Source organism: Dipodomys merriami, unplaced genomic scaffold (genome assembly GCF_024711535.1).
Source record: "Dipodomys merriami isolate MVZ:Mamm:240054 unplaced genomic scaffold, mDipMer1.0.p SCAF_307, whole genome shotgun sequence".
NCBI lineage: Eukaryota > Metazoa > Chordata > Mammalia > Rodentia > Heteromyidae > Dipodomys > Dipodomys merriami.
In genome coordinates, this window is record NW_027204571.1 from 1,252,445 (window position 1) to 1,272,538 (window position 20,094).

General features: G+C 57.6%; 1 protein-coding gene across 1 annotated transcript in view; it reads left to right on the forward strand.

The window, feature by feature from the left end:
- The window catches only part of LOC138840949 (MLX-interacting protein-like), a 37,085-nt gene extending 32,263 nt beyond the window's left edge, over positions 1-4,822 (forward strand). The window contains exons 15-17 of the mRNA XM_070041400.1: positions 75-198; positions 1,257-1,386; positions 1,875-4,822. Coding sequence (XP_069897501.1) covers positions 75-198; positions 1,257-1,386; positions 1,875-2,002 — 382 coding nt within the window. The 3' untranslated portion in view covers positions 2,003-4,822. The remainder of the gene's footprint in view (positions 1-74; positions 199-1,256; positions 1,387-1,874) is intronic.
- The last annotated feature ends 15,272 nt before the right edge of the window (positions 4,823-20,094 follow it).

Sequence of the window (20,094 nt, forward strand, 5' to 3'; positions counted from 1 at the left end):
AGCAGCCCAGACCTGCCCAGTGCCCCAGGGTCCTCCCACTGGCTGCCTCCAGTGCCGCATTCCTCTTGTTTTAGCTCCTGCCAGCAGCTTCTCCCCGCCACGGGGGTCCCAGTGGCCCGGCGCCAGTTTGACCACATGAGAGACATGTTCGATGAGTATGTGAAGAGCCGGACCCTGCAGAATTGGAAGTTCTGGATTGTATCTTTGGGTCTTGGCTCTCTCCTCCCCTACCCCCAGGCAAAAAGAAATAGCAGACAGTGGTTGTTGTGGGTTCAATCGCTGCAAGACAGGACTTGGGGCGGGGTAGGGGGTGCTGCTAGGTGACACATTCCAGGGGGTCTTGTAGGAAGGCCAGGGGGCTATGGCAGACTGTGTGCTCTAGATCCTTGAGACCAATGTTGGGGCCGCCTGCAGAGCAGTGGGATGGGAAGGAGGGGTACCCAGTCTCCTCCAACCCACACCCGCAGCGCTCAGTCCCCAACTCCTCCAACCTACACCCGCAGCGCTCAGTCCCCAACTACAACCCACACCCACAGCGCTCAGTCCCCAACTACAACCCACACCCACAGCGCTCAGTCCCCAACTACAACCCACACCCGCAGCGCTCAGTCCCCAACTACAACCCACACCCGCAGCGCTCAGTCCCCAACTACAACCCACACCCGCAGCGCTCAGTCCCCAACTACAACCCACACCCGCAGCGCTCAGTCCCCAACTACAACCCACACCCGCAGCGTTCAGTCCCCAACTACAACCCACACCCGCAGCGCTCAGTCCCCAACTACAACCCACACCCGCAGCGTTCAGTCCCCAACTCCTACAACCCACACCCACAGCGCTCAGTCCCCAACTACAACCCACACCCACAGTGGGCCTGGCGCACCTGGATGCAGTGCAGGAAGCAAGACACACGCTACTGAGTTCACGCCTGTAATCCTAGTTACTCTGGAGGCTGAGATCGGAGGATCGTGGTTCAAAGCCAGCCCGGGCAGCAAAGGCCTTGAGATGAGACTCTTATCTCCAATAAACCACTAGAAAACCGGGAGTGGTGCTGTGGCTCAAGTGGTAGAGCGCTCGCCTTGAGCTGAAGAGCTGAGGGACAGCGTCCAAGCCTAGAGTTCAAGCCCCATGACACCAAAAAAAAAAAGAGAAAAGAAACTTAGATTCGCACAGCTGCGTAGAGGTGGTGGGGGGCTTTGCCGCGGGTGGGGCTCGGGGCTCTGCACGCGCCTTTCCTTAACGCAGGCACGCCGCAGTTCAGCAGCATCATCAAGCCGCTGTTTGAGTCCTTTGAGGGCATGGTGTCCACCAGCAGCCTGGAGGAGCTGCACCAGACTGCGCTGGCCTGGCTGGACCAGCATTGCTCCCTGCCCGTTCTCAGGCCAAGTGAGTGCAGACGCTCTCCTGGGGGAGGCGGAGCCTGGGAAGGGGGGCGGGGGAGGAAGGGGCTCTGCAGCACTCCTTATGGAGCCAGGCATTTTCTTGTTAAATTCCTGTAACAAAACTATTCACCTAGACCAAAGTTGTAGGAGCTTAATATTAAAATGAGTGGAACAGGGGCTGGGAAGGTGGCTCAGGGGTAGAGCGCTTGCCTTGCATGCACCAGGCCGGGTTCGATTCCTCAGCACCACATTAGCAGAAAAAGCTGGAAGTGGCGAGGTGGTAGAATGGCTAGCCTTGAGCTGAAGAGTTGAGGGACAGTGCCCCGGCCCAGGACCAAACAATAAATGACTGAATGAATGAAAAATAAAACGGGTGGAGCAAGCCCTCTGGCAGACCCCTGGGCTGCATTCCACCTGGGGAGGGCGGGTGTGAGGCAGAAGTCACACCTGGGCGCATGCATGTCTGTGACCCGCGCCCACCCTGTTCCGCAGTGGTGCTGAGCACCCTCCGGCAGCTGAGCACCACCACCTCCATCCTCACGGACCCGGCCCAGCTGCCCGGGGAGGCGTCGGGGGCCGTCACCCGCATCGGCAAGAGATCGGGCGAGTCCCAGGCTTAGCCACACCGCATGTCTGGAGCCCCCTTCCTACCTCTCCGGACGCGGCCTCGGCCGCCCTCCACCCTGCGGGCTGGCCGGGACGGGGAGGGGCCACGCTCAGGTCTGGAGCGGGCGTGCGGCCTGCCCGCAGCAATAGCCTCCGTGGGAAGGCCCGCTAGGGCCTCGGCCCAGATCCCTTTCTGGCCAGTGAGTGGACGGGACGGGGAGACGAAGCCGCCTCTGCAGCCGGTGCCATCCGGGCCTGTGAGACAGACCAGTCCTCTCCTCCTGTCCACTTGTCCTCCACTGACCCCCGCACACTCCGTCGTGGCCTTCTGCACCCAGCCTTTGATCGGAGGCGTGTCTTCTGCACAGACACGGGCACCGCGGAGCAGTGGTATGGCGGCCACAAAGAGACGAAGCGTGGCATGCACATCTGCCGCCACGGCGCAAAGCCCTTTTTGGTGCCTTAGTTCCACCCGGCACTGACGGCCACGTGCTCTGGGGACGCTTCGCCTTCCAGCATCCAGAGGGTCGCACTGCACCGGGCCTGGCCATCCGACCTGAGCTTCAGTGGGGACAGCCCTCCGACCAAAGATGTCACCTGCTCAGTCTGTCCTGGCTAGCGTGTGGGGAAGAGTGGGTGGGCTGGCGCGGGGTGAAGACCCACGCAAGTCCGCTGCGGAGGTGTTGTCCGGGAGTGTCAGGCCCCGCAGCGCCGCCGTCCACCGCAAATTGTGTTGGAAAGAACCAGAGGGGCACGGTGTGGCCACTCCATCCTCGCTCTTTTCTGCTGCCCCTGCGCACCGCAGGACCCTGTCCAGCACTCAGGGAGCCCAGCCAGGGCACCCCCCTCCCGGAAGGAAGTGATGGTCCTGCTCTCCCAGCCAGGGCAGCCGCCTTGGCGCTGCCTCCCTGCCCCTGCCTCCCTGCTGGCCTGCAGCGCCCCCAGGTGGCTGGGGACCGGTTCTTGGCGCTTGGGGCCTCGGGCGCGGGCTGGCCATGCCGCCGTCCCCGCGTGCGCCCCTGACCCGCGCCCGCTCCCTCGTCTGCATCTCCGCCTCATCTGGGAGAGCTCGCGGTACCCTCAGCCGCCCCCCAATGTGTTTACGGGCTGAGGGGTGAGCCCCAGGCGGGCGGGTCCTTGGATTCAGGGGTGTCAGCTCCCCAGGGCAGAGGGAGGAGAGGAAAAGGCAAACGCTTGCTGCTGTGAGGCCTCGGCCCTGTGCCTGCCCGCCAGCCAGGGCTCCCGGCCGGCCGGTCGGTCTGTAGCTTCCTCCCGCCTTGCTGGAGCGTGTCCCACGCCACCACGTGGGAAATGGCCTCTTGCTTCTTGTGGCCTACCTCTCCCACTTGCTGAAATTTTCTCCATCCTGTTCCCTTGGATATTTAAGGCGATTAGGTTGTGTGAGCCTGGAGGAGAGTGAGTGTGTGAGAGAGCGGGAGTGTGTGTGTCCTAGCTGACTTTATTACACGCATGTTTGTTTCTGAGATTAACTTCAGTGCATTCTTTGGTGCTTCCGGTCGCCATGGCTGCAAGGTCGCAGCTGCAGCTGTCCCGGCCGGGCGCTGCTGTGTCCTGCGCTGGGAATTGTGTCGTGTTGGAATCTTGGCTGATGAACGTGTCCGTCCGCAGCGGCCAGGCTCGGCCTGTGTCCTGGGCCAGCTGCGGCCTCCAGTGTGCACTCAACCCCACCACGAGCCTGGCTTTGTTTACGCGCCTCTTCCCCCCATCCTGTCCCCTCTGAAGACTTAAACCGAGAAAGAAAAAAAAAAAGCCAACCAGAGCAGATAAACGCATGGCTGGCTGCTCGGCAGCTGCAGCTGTTTCCGTGAAATCTCCCGGGCCATCAGCGCTTGCTCTCGCTATGAGTGGCGGGCGGGGTGGCCGCCGTGGGAGAGGCCGGGCCGGTGCTCTTCACGCACAAGGGGAGTGGCGTGGGCTCGGGGCGGGTGTTTTCTCCTGGGTGTGGAGGAGGCTGGAGCCAGTGGAGCCCAGCGCGGCCTGGGTCTCCTGTTTCCCACAGAATGGTCTGCGGGTTGGGGCTGGGGTCCGGCCTGAGTCTGTGCGCTTGGGACCGACGCCCCCCCAAGGTGCGCGCCGCGCAACCCGCTGCCTGGGCTCGGCCGGCCCGCACGCCACGCGGGGCCTGACGGGCAGCCCTGGGTGTCCTGCCACCCTCCCCACTCGGGTCCCCCCTGGCTGCGCAGGGGATGTGGGCTTCCCCTGCACCGCGCCCCCAGGGAGCTCGGGAAGCCCGCCGTGCGTGGGACAGTGCGTGGAGGGCGTGGAGGCCGCCGCGTCCGGGATGGGGAGTGGGGGAGCGGGCGTGGCTGCCGCGGGTGCCGTGAGGGCGGAGGGGACGGGCCGGAGCGGGAGCGCAGCGAGTTCCGTGCCGGGACCCACTCGGCATCGGCGTCGCCCGGGGCCTGCGGAAACCACCTCCAAACGGAAAAGGGAACTTTCACCGTGACTGTGGACGTGTGTGTGTGTGTGTGTGTGTGTGTGTGTGTGTGCGCGCGCGCAAAGGGCACATTTGTGTGTGTGGAATTTTATTTTTAAAAAGTTCCTCTCCAGTTACTCAGCAGAAGGCCCCGCTCCCCGCAGCGCGGCGCGCCCCTCCGTGCCATAGTTTACATCCTGCGGGATTAAGAAGGCCTGAGGGGCTCTGCCGGGGCCCCCACACTCCACTCGCGGCGGGCCACGAAGGAACCGGCCCTCGAGGGCGCAGCCGCACCGGACGGAGGCGCCCGAGCGCCGCGCCTTCCACCAGCTGTCAACACTACAATGCATTCAAACTATATTTGCACCCAAAACAATAAAATCCTATTTTTTTGAAACCCCTGTGCAGCTGTGTGGCCTTGGGCTGCGTGGGGTGGAGGAGGAGGGGGGGGGGAGGAGGAGGGGGAGGAGCTCAGGGCTGAGGTCTGAGAATTATGGTTTAAAGCACCCTAGGCAAAAAAGCCCATTAGTCTCCACCTCCAAAATAGTCGGCACAAAGCAGGTCTGGAGGTGTGACTCCAGTGGTAGAGCACCAACACAGCCTATAAGCCAAGTGAGCATGAGGCCTAGAGTTCAAACCCCAATATTACCGTGAAATGCTGAGCAGTATTTGGAGAAGACAAGTTTGGAGGGGTTGAAGAGTGGGGAGCTGGGGGAGCCAGGGTTGTGGGGGGGCTCTGTTCGTGGGGACGCATTGGCCCTGCTCAGGGTCAGACCACACCATCGGGGGATAAATGCACGCCTGCACGGTTCTCAAGTTGGTAAAACGAGCTGCAGGCCCCAGGTCCAAATTCTAGGCGTTCATGGGTGACATGGAGGCCATTCCCACTGAGCAGAGCCGAAGCCAAGCCACCGCCGGGGAAACCAGCTCAGAGACTGCCACGCTTCACCCCGCCGCGGGGCCCCGCGCCTGCCCCGCGACCTCGGCCTGCCTCCCAGAGGCCCAGGTCCAGGCCTCTTGCTCGTTTGGTCCTTCAGTGACTTGTCCCTGTGTTCCCTGTGCTTTCCCACCTCACCTCTGCTGCCCAGTCCCGTCCTGCCACGCGTGGATTCTGTCTTCCTCTGCTTGAACTCGGGCACTAGACCTGAGCCTAAACTGCAAAGGCCATTTTAAAACTCAAGCAGGTGGCTCAGTGGGAGCACGCTTGCCTTGCACACATGAGGCCCTGGGTTCGATTCCTCAGCACCACAGAAGCAGAAAAAATCGCAAGTGGCGCTGTGGCTCAAGTGGTAGCGCTAGCCTTGAGCTGATAGCACTTGAGGGACAGCGCCCAGGCCCAGAGTTCAAGCCCCATGACAGGCCCTCCCCCCCCCAAAAAAAGAATAATCTCTGGTTATGTGTGGTGCTACCCAGTGGCTCATGCCTATAATCCTTGCACCTTGGGAGGCAGAGATCTGAGGATCACAGTTGAAAGCCAGCCTGGGCAGGAAAGTCTGTGAGACTCTGCTCTCCAATGAGCCACCAAAAAGCCAGATGTGGAACTGTGGCTTACATGGTTGAGTGCTATCCTTGTGCAAGCAAAGCTCAAGGACAGCACCCAGGCCCTGAGTTCAAGTCCCAGGACTGGTGTACGCACATGCACACAATCATAATCCCGGCTCTCAAGAAGCAGGGCCAGGAAGACGGCGCGTGCGAGGCCAGCCCGGCTACACAGCGAGCTCAGGTCTCTACGTGGTCTTAGGAGTGTCTCATCTTCACGTGGAGGCTGCCCACAGACGGCACTCCTGCCTTGGTTCTCTGTGGCTCTTGTTCTGTAGGTGAAGATCTGAGCTCACGCCTTGGCATCACGCGTGTGGCTTTTTACCTTTTAACACAGAAGAAAGCACCAAGAAGCAGAGTAACGTGACACCCCTGCACACCCGCCCTCCACTCCTGCACACCCGCCCTCCACTCCTGCACACCTGCACACCCGCCTTCCACTCCTGCACACCCGCCCTCCACTCCTGCCCTGTACACCCGCCCTCCACTCCTGCACACCCGCCCTCCACTCCTGCCCTGTACACCCGCCCTCCACTCCTGTACACCCGCCCTCCACTCCTGCACACCTGCACACCCGCCTTCCACTCCTGCACACCGGCCCTCCACTCCTGCACACCTGCACACCCGCCCTCCACTCCTGCACACCCGCCCTCCACTCCTGCACACCTGCACACCCGCCCTCCACTCCTGCACACCCGCCCTCCACTCCTGCACACCCGCCCTCCACTCCTGCACTCCTGCACACCCGCCCTCCACTCCTGCACACCCGCCCTCCACTCCTGCACTCCTGCACACCCGCCTTCCACTCCTGCACACCCGCCTTCCACTCCTGCACACCCGCCCTCCACTCCTGCCCTGTACACCCGCCCTCCACTCCTGCCCTGTACACCCGCCTTCCACTCCTGCCCTGTACACCCGCCCTCCACTCCTGCACACCCGCCCTCCACTCCTGCACACCCGCCCTCCACTCCTGCACACCCGCCCTCCACTCCTGCACACCTGCACACCCGCCTTCCACTCCTGCACACCCGCCCTCCACTCCTGCACACCTGCACACCCGCCCTCCACTCCTGCACACCCGCCCTCCACTCCTGCACACCCGCCCTCCACTCCTGCACTCCTGCACACCCGCCCTCCACTCCTGCACACCCGCCCTCCACTCCTGCACACCTGCACACCCGCCCTCCACTCCTGCACACCCGCCTTCCACTCCTGCACACCCGCCTTCCACTCCTGCCCTGCACACCCGCCTTCCACTCCTGCACACCTGCCTTCCACTCCTGCCTGCACACCCGCCTTCCACTCCTGCACACCCGCCTTCCACTCCTGCACGGAGCCCCCGCCCGGCCGCTGAGCCCGCCGCGCCTCCTCGCCCCTGTCCTTTGTCAGCGGATCTCAGACCCCGCATGGGTTTCACCCATGACAGCATAGGGTGATTTTTTTTGTTGTTGGTGGTGGTCGTGGTCATGGGTCTTGAACTCTGGGCCTGGGCGCTGTCCCTCAGCTCTTCAGCTCAAGGCAAGTGTTCTACCACTTGAGCCACAGCGCCACTTTTGGCTTTTTCTGCTTCTGTGGTGCTGAGGAATCGAACCCAGGGCCTCATGAATGCAAGGCCAGCGCTCTACCACGGAGCTGCCTTCCCAGCTTTGTAAACACCAATTCCAGGACCGCGCGGGTAGCAGCAGCGTTGGTAAAAGCCACCCAAGTCACAGGCAGCAAGAAACGGGAGTCATGGTGATGGCTCGGGTCCTTTGGCGGATTCCTGGGCGCGTGCGTGGGGAGGGGGAGGGGGGGACCCGGTGGGGAGCAGCCTCTGTTTTCCTCTCTGAATGAGTAGCTCCTTGCTGCGGGCCTCCATTATGTGTGGTGGAGGGGCTGGGACCTGTCAGTGCTGAGCCTGAGAGGTGGGGTAAGTGGGGGGGAGGGGTCAGGGCTCCCCTGGGGTGGGGCACCTGGGGCCGGGAGCCCCATGCTGTGCCACACTAGCCAGGCAGAGAATGGATCGCAGGGGGAAAGCAAGCTTGCTTGTTTCCTTCCTTTTGTCAGTTATGAGGCTTGAACTCTGGGCCTGGGCGCTCAGCTCAAGGTGAGAGCTCTACCGCTTGAGCCACAGCGCCACTTCTGGTTTTCTGATGGTTCCTTTGAGATAAGAATCTCACAGACTTTCCTGTCCAGGCTGGCTTTGAACCACGATCCTCAGATCTCCTGAGTAGTTAGGATGACAGACGTGAGCCACCGGTGCCCAGCTGAAAAACGAAACGTGTATGAAACCCAGCATCTCCGCCTTGGATTTTCTAGACTTTGTGGACTTTTCCTCTTTTTCCACTGACTCATTCCTGTCACAAGTTTCTCTTTCTCAGTTCTTTACTTTCATTCTGTGTGGGTGTGCGCTCACATGCGCACACGTATGCTGGAACTGGGGCTTGAACTCAGGGCCTGGGCACTGGCCCTGAGCTTTTTCTGCTCAAGGTTAGTGCTCCACCACTCAAGCCACACCCCGGTTTTCTGATGGTTAATTGGAAGTAAGAATGCCACGGGCTTTCCTGATGAGCTGGCTTTGAACCAGGGTCATCGGATCGCAACCTCCTGAGTAACAAAGATCCCAGTTCTGCCAGCAGCTTCTGCCTCGTCTTTATTTATTCATTTATTTTTGAGACGGGTCTCACAATGGAACCCCAGGCTAGCTCCAAACTTGCTCTCTTCCTGCCTCGGCCTCCGAGTGCTGGGATTGCAGGCATGCCCCACTGCAGCCCGATGGACTAAATACGATGCGTTTACAAAACTTAGGTGCCTAGGAAGTTAGTGACTTTTGCTATTCTCCATCTCTTTTCCCCACCCTCCAATTCCATCTTGCAGAGTTCTCCGTTCCTCATGAAGCGGCCTCAGTTCTGCCCCGTGTCCTGGTGTTTTCTTCCCCAGCCCACCCGGTGCTCTGCTTTGGCCTGGCCCACCCATGCTCTATTCGTGGGCCTGTGACTGGGTTCCTCCTTCACGTCACCACCCCGCCCCGAGGACGGACTGCCGTCACCACCCCGCCCCGAGGACGGACTGCCGTGATTTTATCAGTCTTCTGCATCTGTCCTGCACGAGGCTGTGATTTGAATCACATCCTCCACTGCCTCCCAGCGTGAGGAGGGGTGCGGAAATCGAGGCTCTACGCTGCAGATAAGGAAACTGAGGCCTACAGAGTTACATAACTCCCCCGGCATCATGGCCACTGCACAGGGATGGCTGTGGTCCCGGTTGTGTCTGACGCCAATGCCTGGAGCCCAGCATCTCCCCAAACGAGAGCTGCAGGCATGTGCCACCGCCTAGACACGCTGCCACACATTGTTATAGTGACCCACGCTTGTCATCACAAGCTAGAACTGGAGGAGGATTATGCTCACCAATGAGCACGGAGGCCTCTCTGTCACCATGGAGCACGGGGCGAAGGGACGCCGAAGGGGCGGACGCCCTCCCGGGCCCCGGGCAGCGCGGCTGTGGCCCCCCCTCCGCTCAGCCTCAGCGCCGCCGGCCCGGCCTGTCTGCACCCGCGCTGCATCTATCCAACACCAGCTGGGGCCGGGGAACTGGGGGCGGCGGTCTCTCTATTTGGGGCAATTATCCAAGACAGAAATGCAAGCCCTTTAGTTGGAAACGGAAGTGACTGCTTTCCCCATCCCAGCACCAATCCAACCCGGGCCTGCCTAGCTTGTGTGATGCATGAGATGGGGCGGTTCGTTGACGCGGTGCAGCTGTGCACGCGTGCGCACCACACAGCGCCGCTGTAGAGAAATCTCATAGGAGTCAGGCGCCGGTGGCTCACGCCTGCCATCCCAGCTACTCAGGGGGCTGTCTGAGGATCGGGGTTCAAATCCAGCCCAGGCAGGAAAGCCTGTGAGCTTCTTTATCTCCAATGAACTACCAGAAAACCAGAAGTGGAGCTGTGGCTCACAGTGGTAGAGCACTAGCCTTGAGTAAAAGAAGCTCAGGGATAGTGCTCAGGCCCTGAGTTCAAGCTCCACAGCAGCCATCTGTGTGTGTGTGCGCGCGCGCGCACGTGTGTGTTCATAATTGCCAAATGTGGTATAACAGAGTGGTTAACATATTCTGTAATTGGGGCTGGGAAGGTGGCTCAGTGGTAGAGCGCTTGCCTTGCATGCCTGAGGCCCTGGGTTTGATTCCTCAGCACCACATACGCAAAAAGAAAAAAAAATTCTGTAATTAGTGATAACTGGTTCTCTATTGAATCGCATCTCCAGCTTTATTTGATTTTAGGTTCTTTTTACAGATAGAGCCTTGCCTTTGCCAAGGGCCTACGACTATGATCCCTCTACACCTGCTGTCTGTAGCTGCGATTACAGGGGTGTATCACCATGTCTCAGATATTTGTTGCGATGAGGTCTTGCTATTTTTTTTTTTTTTTTTTTTGGTCGTGGGGCCTGAACTCTGGGCCTGGCGCTGTCCCTGTGCTCTTCAGCTCAAGGCGAGCGCTCTATCACTTGAGCCACAGCGCCACTTCCAGTTTTCTAGTGGTTTATTGGCGATAAGAGTCTGACGGACTTTCCTGCCAGGCTGGCTTTGAACCACGATCCTCAGCTCTCAGCCTCCTGAGTAGCTAGGATGACAGGCGTGAGCCACCGGCTCCTGGCTTTGTTAATTCTTTTACCGCCATCCTTTGCCCTCTGGGTCGCTGGGATTGATAAGCATGAGCCACCACGCTCGGCCTTGCGCGTGCACATTTTCAGTTCAGTGGGGAGAATCATAATACATAGTGTTTGTAACTGCTTTCATTTGCTAACATTGTGTTTGGGGCATTTTACCATGCTGTTTTGCGAAAATGATGTTGAAGGGGAACAAATGACATCACTCGTATATGGTGGTTTTGTCGCACGTGTGTGTGGTGATGTGTCTTGTCACAGGTGTGTGGTGGTGTGTCTTGTTGCATGTGTGTGTGTGTGTGTGTGTGTGTGTGTGTGTGTGTTGTCACCGCCTTCTGGCCGGTTGGGTGGGAGGCGGCCATGCAGATGGGGTCTCAGTCCTTTGTCTGCGCTGTCAAGTCCGGGCCTTGTGCCCCGCCGCTCTGGGCCGCTCTGGGGAGACGCAGCTCCTTCCTGGCTGAGCGATGGGCTGAGGTTTCCTGGCAGCCTCTGGGAGCCTCTTTGGGGCAGCGAGTGGGGGTTTCTGGGGTCCTTATCGCTCGGAAAGTCTCTGCTGATTGGACGGCAGAACACAGCCGCCGCCCTGTTTGCCTTGTGGTGGCCTGTGTGGTTGAGCTTCACGTTCGCTCGCGGCTCTCTGGGTTTCTGAGCATCTTCTCTGTCTTTTCACTTCCCTCCCAGCTCTCCCAGCCTTCAGATGAACAACATGGTACTGTTGAGTGTGTTTCCCCTTGCTGGCCCAGAGCACTGGGGTACACGTGTAGTCCTGGTCACTCAGGAGACTGAGGCAGGAAGTCAGCAGATCTTACCCTGTCCTCCCCTCCCTCCCTGCCCCTCCCTCCATCTGTCTGTCTGTCTGTCTGTCTGCCTTTCTCCCTCTCCTGCCAGTCCTGGGTCTTGAACTCAGGGCCTGGGCGCTTGAACCACAGCACCACTTCTGGCTTTTTCTGCTTACGTGGTGCTGAGGAATCGAACCCAGGGCCTCCTGCATGCGAGGCGAGCGCTCTACCACTGAGCCACCTTCCCAGCCCATAGCTGGGGTTCTGCTGGTTGAATTTGGATACCTGGGTTTATCTCGCGCTGCCCGCGGTGGGCCGTGTCTGGCCGCCGCCACCCGCGAGCTGTGCCCCACGCCACAGAGCCCCCGAGGCCAGCTCCGAAAGGCGGCAGGGAAAGCGCCACCGAGCCCCACGTCACGCCAGTGGTCCCGGGAGGAGAGGGAGGGTCGCGGGCTGCGGGGCGAGTGCGTGCTGGAATCTGCGGCGTTGGTCTCGCCCGCGGCCTGTGCCCGGCCGGGGGTCACTTCCCCAAGCGTGGTGAGGCGAGACCATCCTTGCGTGAAATCACTCCCCGGCTTGCGGAGTGAGGCTCCACGGAAATGGAGGAGCCGCCGGAGCTCACGTGGGGCGGGGGGGGGGGGGGGCGGGGAGGCCCACAGCTCGCCAGGCCGCAGTCAGCCGCCTGTGATCCGTGCGATGACACACTAAGATGGTGACTTGGAGTAGAGAACACAGGGGCCTGGGGTGGTGGTGCCCTCCTGTAATCCCAGCTTGCTTGGAGTTGGAGTGGGGGAGAGGGGAGGGTCGGCTAGAAACAGGAGGATTGCAGTTCGAGGCCAGCCTTGGGAAGGTCAGCACAAGACCTTATTTGGAAAAAACAAACTGGAGGCTGGGAAGGTGGCTCAGTGGTAGAGCGCTTGCCTAGCATCCATGAGGCCCTGGGTTCGATTCCTCAGCACCACATAAGCAGAAAAAGCCAGAAGTGGTGCCAGGTGAAGCGTCCTTCCAGGGCTTGGGAGGGCTCCACACAGCCAGCAGGAGGCCTGAGCAGAGCAGCCATGAGCGAGGCCTCTGCTCGCCCAGGCCCTGCGCCCAGGGCCGCCCCGGCCTGCATCCCTGCCATCAGATCCAGATCTACTAGGATCCCGTGTCTCCCGCAGACCCCTGCCCAGCTACAGGACGCAAATCAGCCACATCTTGAGCTTCTGTGGCGAGAAACAGGCTCTGCTCACCACTGAAGGGGCCGGGAGAGCGGGGGGGGGGGGGGAGAGGGGGGAGGGGGGGGCAATAGACAGACTACCAAATTCCCACAGAGCAAGCGCGGGCAAGGATTTTAGTTCATTCATTAATGAGATGCTGGGCACGCCACAACTGATCCATCTGTCATTCTATTCATCACCTAGGAAAATGGGGATTGGAGCTGGGCACCAGTAGCTCACCCTGAAATCTTGGCTATACAGGAGGCTGAGATCTGAGGAGCACAGTTCAAAGCCAGCCCAGGCAGGAAACTCTGTGAGACTCTTGTCTCTAATAAACCACTCAGAAAACCAGGTGGTAGAGCTCTTGCCTTGAGCTGAAGAGCTGAGGGACAGTGTCCAGGCCCAGAGTTCAAGCCCCACAACTGACCAAAAAGAAAGCGGGGCTGGAATAAAGCAGCCCCAGTTCAATAATGAAAGGCCCTCATTTTACCTTCAAGAACTGCACCTTCCAAAAAAAAGATTAAAAACACAAAGTCTGGCAGCAGCGGCTCACACCTGTAATCCTAGCTACTCAGGAGGCTGAGATATGGAGAATTAGTTTCAAGTCAGCCCAGCAGAAAAGCCCAGGAGGCTCTATGTCCAAAATAACCAACAGGAAGCCAGGCTGGCGGCATGACTCAAGTGGTAGAGTGCCAGCCTGAGCCAGCAAGCCTAGAGACTGTGGGGCCCTGAGCTCAAGTCCTAGCTCCAGGAAAATCACAAAACAAAAACCCCAAACCCTGGAACCCTGTTAATACCTAACACAACAGCAAAGCCCCTTTCTTAGAGAACAGTGCTGTTGAGAAATCGCTTCTACCTGTGTTGCTCTGCTGTGTGATTTGGGAGCCACTCGACATGAGGGCCGGGAGACACTTAGAATGGGGTCCCTGCAACTGAAAAGCTGGATTTTATCCTTATATTTTATTTACTTTTGTGCCGATATTGGGGCTTGAACTCAGGCTCCACATTCTCACTTTGCTTTTTTTTTTTTTTTTTTTGTCGGTTGTGGGGCCTGAACTCTGGGCCTGGGCGTTGTCCCTCAGCTCTTCAGCTCAAGGCAAGCACTCTACCACTTGAGCTACAGCGCCACTTCCGGTTTTCTGGTGGTTTAATGGAGATAGGGGTCTCACAGTCTCTCCTGCCCGGGCTGACTTTGAACCGCGATCCTCAGATCTCAGCCTCCTGAGTAGCTAGGATTACAGGCGTGAGCCACCAGCGCCCGGCTCACTTTGCTTTTTTAAAAAAAGATCATTTTATTTATTTTTTGTATCTATGTGGTACCAAGGAGTCAAACCCAGGGCCTCGCGCATGCTAGGCAAGCGCTCTACCACTAAGCCACATTCTTTGCCCTCACTTTGCTTTTTTGCTCAAAGCTGGTGCTCTACCACTTGAGCCACACCTCCACTTCTGGCCTTTTGCTGGTTAGTTGGAATAAAAGTCTTTCAGACTTTCAGGAAATTCCATGAGGTTCTTCTCTCCAATGAGTCACCAAAAGGTCAAAAGAGAAGGTGCGCCTCACACGGTAGAACGCCAGCCTTGAGCAGTAAAGCTCAGGGACAGCGCCCGGGTTTCTGAGCCCCAGGACTGGGGGCAAAAAAACAGCTTAAGAAAGTGTTGTCACTTCTGGGATTCTGAGGAGTTGCACTCTTGATCTTCCTGCCTCAGGCTCAAAAGTGCTGGGATTACAGGTGTGTAGCAGCCTGCCCAGCCCCGAGATTCTTATATGTGCTTGACTCTATCACTGAGGGAACAGAAGCACTAGATGTTTCTAGAGCATTTCCACACTCCTTCACCCACAGCATCACACAGCCTGGATTCCCATCCTTCCATTTCAACCCTCTCACTGAATCCAGACCAGAATATGAGAAAATGACAAAATAATTTATTAAATAGACTCCTGCAAGGAGCACAATAAATATCAATAAATAATATAGCTGCCACCTCCAGCCCCCCCCCGGGTAGGAAGAGAATAAGACAGGAGGCTACACAAGAGAAAACATCCCATAAATACCAGCGTTAAATACCAGCCGCAGCCCCCGCCAGCGGCTGCTCACATCGTCCATTCGTCCATCAGTGCTCGGTCTCCGGATGGCAGGTCACGGGCCTCCCGGAGGCCACGCTGCCTCTTCCGTGCGCAGTCTCTGTCCTCCGCTTTCAGTTTCTCCTCGAAGGCTTTGTAAGTTGTGTTCATGCACTTGGAGAACTCTCGGAAAACAGCTTGGATGAATTGTTTCTTTTTAAAATGCTCATCGGGGGGTCCAGAAATGCTTGGCACGGGTGAATCTTCGTATCTGAGATCGTGGAGGCGCTTGATGATCACGTCCAGCTCCTTCTGATTGGTCTGATGGCTGAGCTCAAGGTTGAGCTCCTTGACTTTCTGGAAATAGGCCTGAATAACTGAGATGTTGTTGGCCGCTTGTGGGCCGGGGGTGAAGCAGGGCAGCCAGTGGCTCTCCCCTTCGGACCGTGGCAGCCCCTGCTCCCGCAGTTCCTGTGGGAAGAGGAGGAGAGATGGTAAACGCAGGCTGGCAACACCTACATAGACCTGCCAATCGCTCGTGTCCAGCCTGGCTCACACCTGATGTTATTGGTGCCACGACCCATGAAGCTCTGCCCCCCACGGTCCCCGTTTACAGGAGTGCCAGCCCACTGCGATCTGCGGAGGTGCCCGGGGCCCTGTGTGCCTCGGCGCAGACTCCCTTAGTCTCTTCTGGATGGAGAAGGGTAACATGCCTGCCTCCTGGTTTCCCAAACCAAGGGCCTCAAGGAGCCCCTGCCCGCGCCCTCCCATCCCATCTCCTCTCCTTCCTAAAGCCGGACAGCTCTGGGGTTTGGCCAAATGGCGGAGAGACCTCCTCACACTCCATCTGACTGCGCTTCCCATCTAGAAAGCCACGAGCAAAGCTGAAGAAAAGCCGGGGGGAGTGTGTGTGTGTGCGTGTGTGTGTGTGTGTGTGTGTGCAAGGACGCACGCGTCACCCACATCTGTTTGGTTTATTTGTGTAGTCGCAGGTAGCTGAGAAGTCTCGCCGAGATGGCGTCCTGGGAAACCAGAGTATTTCATTCACATTTTGGGGGTTCAGCTCGGTGGAGACCCCACTCCCCTAGCGGGTGCCCCCAACCACCTGCTTGGAAGGATGAGCCTCTGGGAGGCGGGATTTGTGAAGCCCTGTGTTCCTGGGACTTGGTGTGTGGCTCAGATCAGCTCTTGTGGCTCACAGGGGAGTCCTGAGTACAAGGTGAACCCCAAGACTGCACTTCCAGCTGGAGAAATTGCTTGGAAATGCCTGGGGTTTTCGTTTGCCCGGCAAGCCCTGGTGCAGGGCAGCCCAAGCCTCTCATGAGCTTTCTGGTTCTTCTTCCCTTCCTTCAAATCTGAAAAGAGCTTTTGGTGTGTGTGTGTGTGTGTGTGTGTGTGTGTGTGTGTGTGTGTGTGTGTGTGTGTGTGTGTGTGTGTGTGTGTGTGTGTGTGTGTGTGTGTGTGTGTGTGTGTGTGTGTGTTCTGGTTTTCGAGTGGTTCATTGGAGATAAAAGTCTCATGGACTTTCCTGCCCGGGCTGGCTTCGAACCGTGATCCTCAGATCTCAGCCTCCTGAGCAGCTAAGATTCTAGGCATGAGCCACCGGTTCCCGGCTAGAAGACATTTAAAGCAATGGATTGGAAAGAAGCTCCGCAGCACTTACATAGTGTTTGGTGAGGTTGTCGGCCTCGAACTGTAAATTCTCCAGGATAGTCTTTGTGTCACATAGCGACGGTCCACGGAGGGGGCCTGCGAGGGTGGACAGCCACGTCCCCACACAGCACAGCAGCAGCAGGGCGGGCTTCGCGGGTCCTGGAGAGAGAAAACCACGCATGAGCACACCCATCAGACCGCTGCCCACCCCGCGTCAGCCACGCAAGCCGCTGTCAAGCCACTGCGGGAGTGGCACCTTCTACACGCTTCCTCCCGGGTGGGAAGGGACCAGGCCAGATAGGAGCTGCTCACCGGGGCGGTGTGCGGCTGCGGGGGAGAGCATGGTGAGGCCGGCTGCCTGGCCCGGGGCCTCTGGAGCCCGATGTGGTGGCCATGGCCGCGGGGCCGTGCTTTATAAAGGATCAGCGGGAGGAAGAGGGGCGCGGGCCCGCCCACGGCAAAGCCATTGCTCAGCTTTTCTCAAGAAAATTCTTTGAAAAAATTGCCAAACTGACGCTGGGTGAAAGCGGGGCTGGAAGGAAACGCTGAGGTTACCCTCAAGGCGGGCAGAGGCCTGACTCAACCTCTCTCTCTGTCTCCCTCTCCCTCACACGCACACTCACGCGTGCGCACACACATGGCCCAGGAAGGCATGTGCATCTTGAGCGTGTCTTCTTGGAAAGATCTCGTTGATTTGCCCAGAGGAAAATGTGAAGGCCAGCGTTGAAAGGAGCAAGTGAATGGCAGGAGGGGGAAGGGGGTGCCTCCCTGGGGGAGTTTCTGGGGAGTCCTGCCCGGTGGGCGGAGGCACAGAGCAGCTCTGGAAGGTCTGGCGGGAGGCTGGCAGGTAGGTTAGCTCTGGGAGCTTCTGAAATGAGCAAGGATGCTCTGCTAGCCGCTGAACAGGGCGATGCAAAGGCCCTGGGGGCTGCTCCGCGTGGCCTTGAACATTGCTGGGTCCTGTGCAGGGCTTTTGCGGCCCCAGCCCCTAGAACCAGGAACGTGAGCCCAGTATGATCACAAGCTCCTGTCGTGCCCACACTCAGGAGACAGGGGCAGGAGGATCATGAATTCAAAGCCAGCTTGAACTACAGAGATGGAATCCCTGCCTCCAAATGGAAAAATTAACTAGAAACAGTTGTTTGTCATCGGGCTTGAGATACAGGTCAGTGGGAGACATTTGCCCACGCCCACAGCCGAGCGAGGGCGGCTGTTCCCCAGCCCCTCAGAAGAACCATTCAAGTAATTTATTCCTATTTACTTTCTTGTCATCTTGGGTTTTGAACTCAGGACCTCTCCTATGCTAGGCGGGCACTCTGTCCCTGGAGCTTCAACCCCTAGCCCATCTGTCATCTATCTATCTATCTATCTATCTATCTATCTATCTATCTATCTATCCATCTACACACATATTTTTTTTAATGTAAAAAAATTTTTTTTGGTGGGTCGTGGGGCCTGAACTCTGGGCCTGGGCACTGTCCCTCAGCTCTTTAGCTCAAGGCTAGCGCTCTACCACTTGAGCCACAGCGCCACTTCTGGTTTTCTGGTGGTTAAGTGGAGATAAAAGTCTCACAGACTGCCGGGCGCTGGTGGCTCACGCCTGTAATCTTAGCTACTCAGGAGGCTGAGATCTGAGGATCGCGGTTCAAAGCCAGCCCGGGCAGGAGAGACCGTGAGACTCCTATCTCCAATAAACCACCAGAAAACCGGAAGTGGCGCTGTAGCTCAAGTGGTAGAGCGCTCGCCTTGAGCTGAAGAGCTGAGGGACAGCGCCCAGGCCCAGAGTTCAAGCCCCACGGCCGACAAAAAAAAAAAAAAAAAAAGAAAAAGAAAAAAAAAAAAGTCTCACAGACTTTCCAGCCCAGGCTGGCTTTGAACTGTGATCCTCAGATCTCAGCCTCCTGAGTAGCTAGGATTTCAGGTGTGAGCCGCCAGCACCTGGCTTACATTATGTTTTTGAGGCAGGGTCTTCATAAGTCGGCCCAGACTGACTTTAAACTCTCAACCCTTCTGCACAATGAGTAGCTGAGATCACAGATGTGCACTACCTCACCAGGCTAATTTATTCCTGTTTTAACTGCCCTTTTTTTTTTGTCGGTCATGGGGCTTGAACTCTGGGCTTGGGCGCTGTCCCTCAGCTCTTCAGCTCAAGGCGAGCGCTCTACCACTTGAGGTACAGTGCCACTGCCGGTTTTCTGGTAGTTTATTGGAGATAGGAGTCTCACGGTCTCTCCTGCCCGGGCTGGCTTTGAACCGTGATCCTCAGATCTCAGCCTCCTGAGTAGCTAGGATTACAGGCGTGAGCCACCAGCGCCCGGCTCTACCTGCCCTTTTTGATGAGGTCCTCTTACAGAATCTCAGAAGTGGCAGCAAATTTAGGCAAGGCTGCTGGCCAAAGGCTCTGCTGCTCTGCTGGTCAAATGGCAGTGACAAAAATCATTCATACATAACTATGTAACAAACACTAGCAATAATCACCCTACAAAAGAACAGCTACATGATTGGCCAGGCATGGTGGCCTATGCCTGCAATCTCAGCTACACAGGATGCCATATTGCAGCCCTAAGCTAAAACATTTCTTAAAAGTAACTCAAAAAGGGATGGAGATGCAGATTAGTTGTACAGTGCTTGCTTAGCATGCATGAAACCCTGGGTTCGATTTCTCAGTACCATATACACGGGCGCTGGTGGCTCATACCTATAATCCTAGCTATTCAGGAGGCTGAGATCTGAGGATCTCAGTTCAAAGCCAGCCCAGGCAGGAAAGTCTGTGAGATTATCTCCAATAAACTACCAGAAAACCAGAAGTGGCGCTGTGGTTCAAGTGGTAGAGCGCTCGCCTTGAGCTGGAGAGCGCAGGGACAGTGCCCAGGCCCAGAGTTCAAGCCCATGACTGACCAAAAAAAAAAAAAAAAAAAAGTAATTTGACGCGATAAACAAAACGGGGACTAAGGACGTGGCTCAGCTGGTAGAATGCTTGAGGCTTTGAGTTCAAACATCAGTAAACCCCAGAAAAACAAACAACACCCACATGATTAGGAGAGTTGAGAGACGCGGCAGTTGACAGAGTGCTGAGTAGCTGAGCGGAGGCTCGCGCCGCCCTGGAGGCTGCGGAGAGCCCTGGGACTCCCCTCGCATGGAACAGGAAGATCTGCCTCCAATCCCGGGGGGCAAATTCAAGGAGGCCAGCCAAGTACCAGGAAAGCAGGTGGCCCTGGAACCACATTGGACATGGTTTTACAGGCTAGAGGAAATGGTTGACACGGCTGTGAGCCACGCAGAGTTCAAGAAGATAAGGCTGGAGAGCACCGATGGGGTTTGTGCTCATGAGGTCATAGAACTTTCTAGGGGAACTTGGAACAAATTCTTGGGGTGGAAGCCCTGGTGTGGTTCTAGCAATGAGGAAACCCTGAGGAGGTGAGGACGAGGAAGAGGGAAATTGCTGGAGGAGAGGGGGCTGCCGGCGCCGATAAGAGAATGAGCAGATAAGCCTGGGCTGGGGAGATTCGCAGGCCAGAAATCTGACACAAATCTGGTGAGCAGAATGGGCAAGGAATGCCCCGGCTCCGGCTTGTGAAGTAAGCCACGGTTTTCTTAGAAATGACAAAAGTACAAACAACATTAAAAAAAAAAAAAAGAAGATAAAGGTGGGGATTGGATGCAGCTCAATGCGGCCTTGCCCCGAAGCCCGGGCCGGGCTGTGTCCCACAGAATGGGAGAGAAAATTCCAACCTTTTTTTTTTTCTCTCCAGTCCTGGGGCTTGAACCCAGGGCTGGGCGCTGTCCCTGAACTTCTT